Here is a 12,175-nt window from a genome sequence, read left to right on the forward strand (position 1 = left end):
CCTCCGTAGCTGTGGGAGCCAGTTCCCAGGGGTGTCGTCTGTGTGATAGGGAAAGTGATGGTGTTTGCTTTGGCTTCCCGCCTCCCTCTTTTCCATCGCCTCCCGTTGAGTCCTGGTTTTGTCCTTTATTGGCTGTGTGACGTTGAGAATGTAACCAGTGTCCTGCAGCCTCACTTTTTTTCAGTTGTAAAATGGGGTGACATGTCTACTTCAAGTGCCTAGCGTGGTATCTGACACATAGGAATCTGATGTGGGGCAGTGATGAGCCTGTTTTACAATAGGAATTAGAATCTAGCCTCAGATTGTGCAAAGCAGCGAGGTTATATTGGGAAGGAGTGGGAGGGTGGTTGGCAAAACTCAGGGCTGGTCTAGGGAGGGACTGGCTAGATTTAGTGAGTCCCAGAGGGGTGGGCAGGCTGAGTGCCCTAGAGGAGTGCTGTAGCCCTTGTTTAGTGTTGTAGGCATGAAACTGCTGCTTAAATTAGGGATGTGGTTTTACCCAGAAGCAAATGAAGTTTAAGCTTCAGGGCCTGTCTTTTGCACAGGCCTCTGTGGGAGCAGGAAGTTCCAGGAGAGGCTGCAGCCATGAAGCATTTCTATGCATGTATTTCTGATAAACTGATCACCAAGGAGCCAGACGTTTATTGTGATTTATTTTTTCATTCAAAATTAGTATTAATTATTGTATCTAATTTTGTATTTGTAATTTTGGGTCCCCAAATTGTATAGGGGCTGGCCTCTCTGGAGATGGTGTGGGGTCACGCTTTTGTCTTGTCCAGCCCCGCAAAGAGGCTGCCCTGAGATCCAGAGCTGGGAACAAGCCCATATTGAAGCTTCTCCTTTGAATTGCTAGCTCTGCTAATGCCTTCATTAATGCTCCAAAGGGCAGAATTTGCTGTTGTTCACAGAATGGACTCAATTGTAGCTCTGGCCCTGCTGCTGACCTTTGGAAGACCACCTTGCCTCTCTGAGCCTCAGTTTCCCCATTTGTCAAGTGGTATCAGTACCTGCAGTGTGGGCTCTGGTGTGGGCCCTGTGAATTTGTGATGGGGCTGTGAATTGTACAGCACGTGGGAGGGAGGGAGGATGATAACTGTGTTGCTATTGTAATTCTTTTATTATCTTGCTGTTACTTGAAATATGCCTAGACCTTAACATTTCAGTGACTAAAGAACAAGCCAGTACCCACTCTGACACACTGGTTTTTGATTTTTGTTTTTTGCTATTTTATTCATTCATTTAAACTTTTTTTTGTGGAAACTTTCCAGTTTGTTTAAAAATACACCACCACAATGAATGTCCATATATATCCATCCATTGGCTTCAAATTGTCAACTCATGGCCAGTCTCATGTCATCTACACTCCTACCTGCTCCACTTCCTATAATATTTTCCAGCAAATACCTAATCCTTTCAACTGTAAGAATCCCAGTGTGTATTTCTAAAAGATAAGGGCTCTTCAAAAAGTTATATCAGTATTATTGTGACTTGTCTCTCCCCAAAAGACCTAAATGTTTTCTTTGAATTTGCCTAGTAAGCTAAAGTTTAATATAGCTTCCCTCCCGCTCTATTTCACAGGGTAGAAGCTACTTTAAGTTTGAATGTAAATAAAATTCACCTGGTAGCATTTTTTCTGAATTATCTTTTAGGTCTAACTTGTGAGATCTCAACTGAGAGTCTGTTGTTCACAGAATGGACTCAATTGTAGCTCTGGCTCTGCTGCTGACCTTTGGAAGACCACCTTGCCTCTCTGAGCCTCAGTTTCCCCATTTGTCAAGTGGTATCAGTACCTGCAGTATGGGCTCTGGTGTGGGCCCTGTGAATTTGTGGTGGGGCTTAAATTAAACTCGGTTGCTTAAATTAGTGACGTGACCTTAGGCAAGTTCTTTAACTTAACACTAAACCTCAATTTTCTCATCTGTGAAATGGGGTTACTAACACTCCCTTTACAAAATTATTGTAAGGTGTCTCTGAGAAGCATAAATAAAGTACAACTAGTGAACACTCAGTAAATGTTAGCTGTTATTAATGTGACAGCTTCTCCCTACTTTTTCCTATCAAATCCTGTCCTCCATTTGGTTGAGAGGTGGAACTGATGATGACCTTAGGACTGATTTAAGTAAAATGGCCTAAAAAGCCCCAGCGGTGGGGCAGGTAGAGGAGGGGGAGCCTCCCAGGCCTCTCACCACCTGGGCACAAGGTGAGACCTGACCTGTGCTGTGTAGACAGTGCTCCCTCATGTCTCAGAGACTGCAACCCATAGGGATCCAGGCTACCAGGCACAGCAGCTCAGAGTGAGCTTGGCCCAGGGAAGCCGGAGCTTGCGAGGTGGGGTGGGAGGAAGGGGTAGGTGGGGAGAGAGCCGAAGCCTGTTGTCTGTTTTCCTCTTTGACTGTGGAGGTGTTCTGCAAAGGTGATATATTAAAAGTTGGCTTTCTGGTTATGGAAACCAAAAGCAAAGAGGGCCCTGCCTGCTGTAGGCTTGAGATAAAACAGTTGTGAACCATACACAGACTCACTGCTCAAGAGCAAAAATAGCTGACAGGTTGACCAAAAGTCTCATTGGCCTGATGGATCTTTCATTAAGAATGCTTGGATATTCCTTGCTTAGAGGCCAGCTCTGTTTGAACTCAGCCAGGTGTCCTTGCTGACACCCAGTGAGTGGCCTGTCACGTGGTGTGAGATTGGGGAGCTTTTGACATGAGCGATCTGCTTTGCCTGTCCAGGTTGTAGAGTCCCCAAGACTTGTCTAGACCAGGGCTGGAGCCAGCGATGTAAGTAGGAGTTGCCCAGCTGTCTTACCTTGCAGTCAACAGAGATGTTACTTCTGCAGTTAGACAACAGATATAAGAGCACTGATTTTGAGCCTCTGAAGGAGGCACTCAATTGATTTAGGATTAATTGAGGTTTTTTTTTTTCTAACTTAAAAGTATGACATTATTTAATTATAAATTTTTTTTGTTTTTATGAATGTTTTTACCTTGCGTTTGTGAATGTTTTACCTTGTAAGACTATAGAGATAAAGTAGCTGCATTCTTCTGTATCATTGGTAGTTAATTCTTATTTCCTAACCTAACAAGCAAATATGTTTCAGGCTACCTTCTAGGGAGGTTAATAATATCATATTAGGTTTATGCTCCTTAGTTATTTTGTTGACAGTGGTTTCCAATTTCTTTTCTGATGACTTGGGGGTCCAGTTTAGCCTCCCTTGTTCCCTCCCCTCCCTCCCTCTCTCCTTCCTCCCTCCCTCCCTTCCACTATTGTGTTCTTTGGTTGTTACTATAGACTTGGTTTGGGTCAGTGTCAGGAATTCCTATTGGTTCCTGACTAATGTTTTCTGACAACATTTCTAACACCAAATGTATGGTTTGTCAAACATCAGTCAGTTTTCCAACACTGTCCAGTAATTCAATTCTGACATTAACTCCCAGAGTTAACTCAGACCCCACAGGATAAGGGCTCAGTCCCAAGACTGCCCTCACTTCAGAGGCCAACTGTAAATGGGGTGTCAGGTGACTCACACTGCCTCCTGGCTGACTACAAATTTGGGGTTTCCCAGGATCCCTCCTTAGGTTTGATAATTTGCTAGAATGACACACACAGCTCAGGGAAACACTTTATCTATGCTTACCAGCTTATTATAAAGTTTATTACAACGCAGGAATGACCAAATGAAAGAGATGCATAGAAGAAGGTATGGATGGGAAGGGGGCATGGAGCTTCTGTGCCCTCACTGGGTGTATATGGCATTCCCCTCCTGTCAATTCAATGTGTTCACCAACCAGGAAGCTCTCAGAATCCCATTGTTCAGGAGTTTTTATAGAATTCGATTGTCAGTCCTCCACCCCTCTCAGAGGCTGGTAGTGGGGCTGAAAGTTCTTCTGATCATATATTTGATTTTTCTGGTGATTGGCCCCATCCTGAAACAATCTTGGGGTCCCACCCTGAGTCACCTCATTAGCATAAACTCAGTTGTGATCAAAAGGTCATTATTATTCTTTGTTATTAAATAACAACTATCACTCAGGAAATTCTAAGGATATTAGGAGCTTTGTGCTAGGAACGGGACAGAGACTAAATATATTCATATATTTATTTATTATATCACAGCTGTCAACTGGGCATTAAATTATGATTATGCATTATTGTTCTGGGTTTTTTCTAGTCTTTGACTTTTGTATCATGCCCTATCTTCTCCACAAACAGTATTAGATTATGGTTCTGGTTGTCCTGATCTGGAAATTTAGGTGACATCACATTGTTAGAATGAGAGTGTCATTGAGATTTTTGGTGTTCCGAAGCTTGTAACATGTCCACTAGCACATTCTTTCATGTTTTCTAAATTTTTGTTTATGGTTCACAAGTGAAAACTGACTGCAAAGCCAGGACATTCTGCTTGATGACTGTTATTCATGAAGTTGATAAAACTGGCTGAGAGGACTTTGTGTTTATAAATACTGAATCCAGAAACAGGCTCCGGCTAACTGCTAAAATAAAACTAAACGAGCCTTCTTGGCTGAATAAGGGAAATACTTGCACAAACTATTCCTCTTTGAAGAGATGAACTGTGGGGTGTTAGGCTGGAAGGGAAGTAGGAGGTTAAATAACCTGAGATGGAGTGGCTGGAAACCAGAAACTCCTCTAGGTTATCATTTTTTAACTCTTTCCATGGGGTTAAGATATTGTGTCAGGGTCAGGAAAAAATGGTTTCCCTTTTTTCGGAAAGGAAGAAATTTGCTGTGAGTCTGTCATTTGGTGGATCATATAGACAGGCAGCATGTGATGACTGTTTATTCTCCATAAAATACCTTCTTTCTGTACCAAACAGTAACATTCTACTATGTGATTTCCTCCACAACTCATTATTAAAAAAAGAAAGAAAAAATCAAATTGAGGGATTAAAAAAAAATTATAATGTAGAGTTCATTAAAGAAAACTTGTGTAAAACACACAAAGAAAAGGGAAAAAAATCAAATATACATATACCAAAGTATTGCTAATATTTAGGTGTTAGTACCATGAAAAAATGGTTTTTCCTTTTCTGGGGTTTTTTTCATTTCACATTATTACATAAACATTGTTTTGTTGTTGTGAGACAGTAGAGTATAGTGGTTTAATTTAGAGGCTTTGCCATCACAGTGCCTGGGTTCAAATCACAGTCCATCACTTCTGGTCTGTATGACCTTGAGGAAGTCACTTAACTGCTCCTTGCCTCAATTTTGTCATCTGAAAATAGGGATGATAGTGGCAGCCAACAACGCACAGGTTAAATGTGTGTGTGAAGGACTTGATATGTTATTATCATCAAAATAAATATTTTATTATTGTAACATTAATAAATGTATATAGTAGACATTTTATAAAGTGCAGAAAAGCAGAAGAAATCAACGTCACCCATTATTCTAAAACCCAGGGAAAACCACACACCGGTGTTAACATTTTGCTCTTCTTTTTAATGCATTTTCTCTTATATAGTTGAACTCATATTACATTTCCAGTTTGTATACTGATCATAACAAGCATTTGAATGATTGATGTAAATATTATTTTGAAAGACCACATAGGTTGTCTTGTCTAACCGTATTTTACTTAAGTTTTACCCCATGTTTTGACATCCAAACTGCTGTCCCTGCCCCGCCCCACCATGTTAAATTGAAGTGATCATAAATTAATCTTGGTTAAAGCAGTCTGGGACATGAGCCTCCCCTGGCCAGTGTGGAGCCTGTAATTGTTTTTTCTGTCACCAGGATGTAACCAGATCCGGTCCATAAACCAGTTAACTGAGGGTTGACAATATTATGAATGAATATATGAGAGAGATCTTTGTAAAGGTTTTTCTTCTTCATTATCAGAGGTTGTTTCCTTAGCCTAGAGTCCCAGAAATGGAAATGCAGGATCAAAGGATGAGAAATGTTATCTTCTGAAGAGTTGTACTGATTTTTAAACCTGCAGCAACAATGCCTGAGTCTGCCCCACTTGCTCTGGGCCCCTAAGTCCCCTCCCCTCAAGCTTTCTCAGATCGGAAATATTGAGGAAGTTGTCAGGGTGCCAAAACTCTGGAATAGAATTTATCCTAATTAAAGTCATCACTCCGCCTCCTCCTTCTCAAGAGATCATTTCTCCCTCCTCCAGGGCCTTTCCTGCTTCCTTTCACAGCCTTTCCCTCTCCGCTTTCTCTAATCCCATCATGTAGCCTCCCTTTTCTCCAGTCAGAGGAAAATTGTATAATTAAATGGCTCCCAGGAAAATCATATAATTAAATGGCTCCCATTAAGAAGTCAGTGACCTTAGCAGCCAGAAGTATTATCCCCCAGCTGGGTACTTGGATTTTAATAGAGGGCTCCTGGAGCATTGTTGAACCCAAAGGACCGAACTTGATGGTGGAATTGGGGCAATGTAATACACAGAGAGGGAGATATTTTGAGTCTCCGTCCTTCAACTGATACAAGTAGATGGTATCCAAGATGTGGGGCCAGTTTTATGGAAGAGGTGAAGCCACGGCCAGTTTCAGAGAAGCCTTTGTTTCCTCACTGCCAAGCTGAACTGCTCAGGGCAGAAACACATTTCCTAAAGGTAAAGTGTGTTGCTCAGAGCAACTATAAAGGGGAGGTTGTTTACTGAATTGGATATAATAAAAAACTGGTTAGCAGTATGTGCAGATTCTTCACATAAAATATTACTTTATGGTATCAGGCAGGGCTCCTTTTATGGCTCTTGTAATCATCTGGTTGAAATTGCCAAAGGTGTGGAGGGCCTTTGCTTACGTGTCTGTAGCTAGTGGTTTGATTAAATCGCGTGTCCTGAGCGGGCAGAATCAGGAGGCCTCTGAGTGGGGCCAAGGCCCTGATTACTTTGGTCTGAACTCTGAGTTGCAGAATGTGGGTTTCCTGTTTGGCTGTTTCTGCTTCAGCAAGGTCTTAGATACCCTTTTAGGCAAGGGATTGTTCAGGGCCCCATGTGTGGACTCATACATCTTTCATGGGCTAAAAAGTCGAAGGAGTTGGGGAGTGTGCCTGAAAGCGAATGGGGGACAGCTGGATACACCACACGTTCCCTAGATTTATGGATGGACAAGGATGGGCACAGGCAAACCATTAGAATGTGGAAGGTGAGGCTTACCTGGTTCAAATAAAGTCTTAGATGTCCTGAGAGCAAGAGGCAAGGGAGAAATGGAAAGCTTGGCCACTTGGGAGCTGTCAGTGGATCATTCCCAGGAGACTTGACAACAGCCAGTTGGGAAGGTAGTCTTAAGAGGAGATAGAGGGAACCAGCTGTAGCTGGCCAGGTGCCAGCCTCCCCTTCCTCCCTGAAAGAAAATGCTTTGGTCCCACGGTGGTCCCTTGCTTACTCGCAGCCTTGTCTGCTCCTTTCCAGCCTGACTCAGCCTAAAGATGACCCCACTGAGCGCTGTGGTGTCCGGCCCCCACGCCCGGCTCTTGGCCTGGTTCCTCAGGCGGGGCTCTCAGCTGGCCGGCCCACCGCAGCTGCACACAGCGGCCAGCCTCGCGGCCCGGAGCCACTATGAGGTGCTGGTGCTGGGCGGGGGCAGCGGCGGGGTCACCATGGCCGCCCGCATGAAGAGGAAAGTAGGCGCAGAGAATGTGGCCATCGTTGAGCCCAGTGAGGTAAGTCTCACCCTTTTGAGCACAGTAGTGTGTGCACGCCTGTGTGTGTGTTGGGGGTGGGGTGGGCATGACTCTCAGGCACTGTGCTGACGTGTCCCCAGGCCAGTGCCTCTCCTCCTGGGCAGAAAAAGCAGGCCGTCCAAAGGATGGGAATAAGGTGGAGGGAGGGAGGAACAGAGAGAGGACAGATCTCCTGGCTTCTTATGTTCTTCTTCGTGCTAGTTTCTTGGGATTGCTATAACAAATTACCACAAACTTGGTGGCTTGAAACAATAGATGCTCATTCTTTCCCAGTTCTAGAGGCTAGATAATATAATCTGTTATATAAGCAAGGTGTCAGCAGGGCCATGCTCCCTCTGAAGGCTGTGGAGGTGGGGGGATCTGTCGCATGCCTCTCTTCTAACTTCGGGTGGTTGTGGACAATCCTTGGCGTTCCTTGGCTTGTCGTGGTATCACTCCAGCCTCTCCACATGGCCTCTCTCTGTGCCTCCAGCCTCTTCACATGGCCTGTCTCTGTGCCTCCAGTCTTCACATGGCCTGTCTGTGTGTGTTGCTAGTGGCTTCACATGACCTTCTTATTGAGGACACAGCTATTGGATTAAAGACCCACTCTAATCCTGCATGAGCTCATCTTAACTTGATTAAAGTCCCTCCTTCCCCAATAAGGTCACACTCACAAGTACTTTCACTGGCTTTGTACCTTTTGGGAAGAGACAGTTCAACCCACAAAACCCTATCGTCTTCAACCTCATGTCCAGAGGAAAACCAATGGCCACTGTACTTTCCTTTCTCTGTTCCAGTCTGGAGAAAGGGTGACGAGTTGATGGGTGGGGAGGTCTCTGCAAAGGTGTCAGCCGGTTAAGTGCAAGGAACCATAAACATACTATAAATCAGAAAAAGGTAGCAGGCACCAAGAGGGAAGTTAGGAGGTGCTGGTAAGGCTCTATTTCCTGTAAAACATTTTAAGATTGTTGAAAAGCTTCAGAAAAATATTGTAGATTTTTGGCAGTTTGCCTCACATTTCCGAGGAAGTAGGTGTGCACTAGATGGAAACTGTATCCATGGGAGGGAAGCAAAATGGATCTTGTGCCTGTTTTCAGGCCGAGGGTAGAGCAAGAAAGACACACTCCTTCCCAAGAAGTCTCCCCAGTACCTGCCCAGGGCTTGGTTGCAGTCTCAGACTGGTGTGCTGTGATCTGAGAGAGGAGGAGAGGACACTTTCTATCACCTTCCTTTTTAAAATGATTTTATTTGGGGACATTTGAAATGACAAGGTCTGAGAGCTGTATCAGGTGGCCTATGAGAGCTAACCCATGGCAGGTTTTCCCGGTGAGGCTATTCTTTGTAATGAGCCAGGCTGTTTGGAGGCTCAAGACACAATTCAGGAGGCCAGATCACATCTGTTCTGCCCCATGAGGAAGTGCAGGACAGGAGTCTGTCAAAGGAGCACCCAGCAGCTCAGAGGTAGACACTTCCCCTCCTGTGTCTGGTTTAGTGATCGCTGGACCTGATGCTTATTTGTAGTCTTAACACTAGATCAGAGCTTATATATTTTCATTCTTTTTTATGTTCAAGATGGACTTGAAATTGATGAGTTCTCACAACCAGAGACCTCTGCCCTCTTTCTCTTTGGTCATATCCGTTATTGGCTGGAGGAAGATTGCAAAGCCATTCCTCACATTTTCTTCACCTCTCTGTAGGTGATGCCAGTTCCGTCTGGCCAGTGTGAGGCATTTTGACAATGTTGAGAGCTCTTGGTCCCCCAGTCCACCCCATGACGGAATTAGAATTCTCAGAGGCCATTAAACCAATCTGCCCCTTGCCCCTGAGTCTAGAACTTTCACAATCTAGATCAAGAGTGGACCTGCTAAGGCAAGAGAATTCCAGAAAATAGTGGAAGTTTGGGCATTATGGGGTAAGACTGGGTGCCTACTGACTTTGGGTGTAAACCTCTGGTAAAGGAGAAGGGGAGCTGATAGGGCTGACAGGGGATGTCTGCAGACTTCTATGGGCTTGGGAAACACAGTTGGAAGTTAGTGAAGTTTTGAGGATCCGAAGAAGTGGCTGTAAACTTCCCAGATTTACCATAGTCTCCACATACTTCTAAGGAGCAATATTTAGGCTGCTGGGCTTAATTTTTCTTTATATCTGTGCACATAAATGTACCTTTAATGTGCGTGTATATGTACCTGTACACATAACATGTACATATTAAACAGAAATTCAGCTTTTAGCAATAAATAATACAATGGTCACTAAAGGTAGTTCATGGCTTTTTTTTTAATGATCTTGGCCTTTTTTTGATATTCTTGGGTTGGGTGACTGCCTTTAAGAGCTTGATATAATAGGAGACACCAGTGAGATGGACTGGGCAAGACTAACCTTCTAGAGAATTTTCTATGTGGTGCTCTAAGGATCAGGAGGGAGTAACTGAGAGTCTAGCTTGTACCTTCAATCAGCCTCAGGTTAAAATGAATCTTCTAATACTTTGTTCTCAGAGACATTTCTACCAGCCAATCTGGACACTGGTGGGTGCTGGTGCCAAGCAGTTATCCTCATCCGGCCGTCCCACTGCGAGTGTGATTCCATCTGGTGTGGAATGGATCAAAGCTAGAGTGGTTGAGCTGAACCCAGACAAGAACTGCATCCACACAGACAACGGCAAGGAGGTAACCGATGGGTCCTTTGGTTTTTTTTAACCTGAGGGCTTGTATTAATGCACAGCCATTATCAAACTGGCCACTTCATGGTGAGAGGGTGGCACCTGTGCACATGCTTGTGTGTTGAATACTGCATGAGATGGGAGGGTGTGTGGTGAATGGACTATGGGATAGATGGAAGAAGGACTGAGTGCTGTTGAACTAATAAGTGAACAACTAAGTTAAGTATTTGTTGAACACTTACCATTGCTCTGTTGCTTCGTACAGTATCTTGCATCTAAATGCTTATTCAACAGATATACTGCTAAATGTTAAAACAGCAGGTATCTGACTCCTTTTTCTTTGAAATAGCTGCTTCTGGGACTGCTAGCCTGCCATAAAAAGGGGTGTTGGAAAATATCCATCCCATTTACACTAGGGGCTCTACATCCGGGAATGGTCTAACTGGTTTGCATTAAGGCAAAGAATTGCTGCTGTTACAGGAGCTTGAGACTCATCATAGCTCAGCACCATTTAAAGTCTCCTCCTATCCCCATCACCCAGAGAGGAAAGCTTTTCAGCAAGTGCTGCCCCATGTTTGAGGAGATGAGAGCAGGATGGTGAGATGAGAGTCTCAAAAGCCATCTGCAGAGTCATGTCCCCTCATCTGCTGTGGAGCCCAGGACAGCATCAGGCAGGGCGGCCGTTATGATTTACTTGTCTGTTCCAGGCTTCTGTCATTCTTGGGTTCCAAGGTATGAGTGGCTTTAATGTTCTGCACCATCTCCCTCCAAATCAGGCACTCTGGCATTTTCACAGAATTGTAGAACTTTAGAGTTGGTGGGAATCTGAAAGGCTTTCAAGTCCAACCCCATCCTCTAAGCAGGGACTCATTCTTCATAGGTATTCTTAAACTTCCTTTGGGTTATGGATCTTTCTGAGCACTGGATAAAAACCCTTTCTTGGAAAATGCATATGCATACCTAATTTTGCATGAAATTTCACTGAGTTCAGGGATTCTTCGTAGTCTTTTCTTGAACCCTGATCAAGAGTCCCTGTCTTACAGCATTCATGATCCTTTGCTCTCTAACCAGCCTCCCTCCCTCCCACCCTTCCTCCTTTCTTTTCCTTCTTCCACAAGTATATATTGAGTATTTATTATAAGCTAGGTACAGTTTTAGGTCTATATGAGTGAACAAAAAGATAGAACAATTCTTACTGTCCTGGATTTCATATTCTGGTCAGGGCAGACATGTGATAAACAACAGACATAATAAGTAAATTATGTAGTGTGTCAGAAGGTGATGAGTGTAATAATAAAAAAAATAGAGATGAGTAATTGGTTTTGGGGCATGTGGGGGTGGGGGTTGACTCTAAAATGGGTGGGCATTTCCGTGTCCCAGGGTCAAGGAGTTCTCTGACAGAAAGTTATTCCTCTTCATTTTTTAGACAGGTTATGTGAAAATTCTGCCTTTACTAGTCAGAATTCATCTTCCTGTAGTCCCTTTCTTGGGCCACCAGGGTGTTGTTGGTCTTGATACCTTTCTTGTTCCTTGTTCTGTCCTGTAGTGTACCAGAGAATGTCCTCTGTCTTTTCAGTGGAGAAGCCCTTCAACTATTTGGAGATGGCTCTCCCTCGCTGTGCAGATCTAGTTGTCAGATAGATTGGTCCCCTGTTCCCACTTTCCTCATGTCTTCTTTGTATTTCATGGTCTCCAGTCCCTTCACTATTTCTCTTCATCTTGCTTTGGATATCATCTGGCTTGGTAGTACCCCCATGAAAGAGGTGCCTGGAAAGTAGGCAACTTTATAGATGAGCCTAGAATAGAGTGGGACCATTCTCTCCCACAACTGGCTATAGCCTAAGTTAGCATTTGCCTGTTCAGTGACAGTTACACAAATGCTGATTCA

At 43.9% G+C, this 12,175-nt stretch overlaps 1 protein-coding gene across 2 annotated transcripts in view; it reads left to right on the top strand.

Moving 5' to 3' along the window:
* SQOR (sulfide quinone oxidoreductase) overlaps positions 1-12,175 on the top strand; it is a 67,400-nt gene that overhangs the window by 36,694 nt on the left and 18,531 nt on the right. For both annotated transcript variants that reach the window (XM_036905428.2, XM_036905427.2), the window contains 2 exons: positions 7,375-7,625; positions 10,124-10,294. In XM_036905428.2, the coding sequence (XP_036761323.2) occupies positions 7,392-7,625; positions 10,124-10,294 (405 nt within the window). In that variant the 5' untranslated portion in view covers positions 7,375-7,391. The remainder of the gene's footprint in view (positions 1-7,374; positions 7,626-10,123; positions 10,295-12,175) is intronic.

This window comes from Manis pentadactyla, chromosome 11 (assembly GCF_030020395.1).
Source record: "Manis pentadactyla isolate mManPen7 chromosome 11, mManPen7.hap1, whole genome shotgun sequence".
Lineage (NCBI taxonomy): Eukaryota > Metazoa > Chordata > Mammalia > Pholidota > Manidae > Manis > Manis pentadactyla.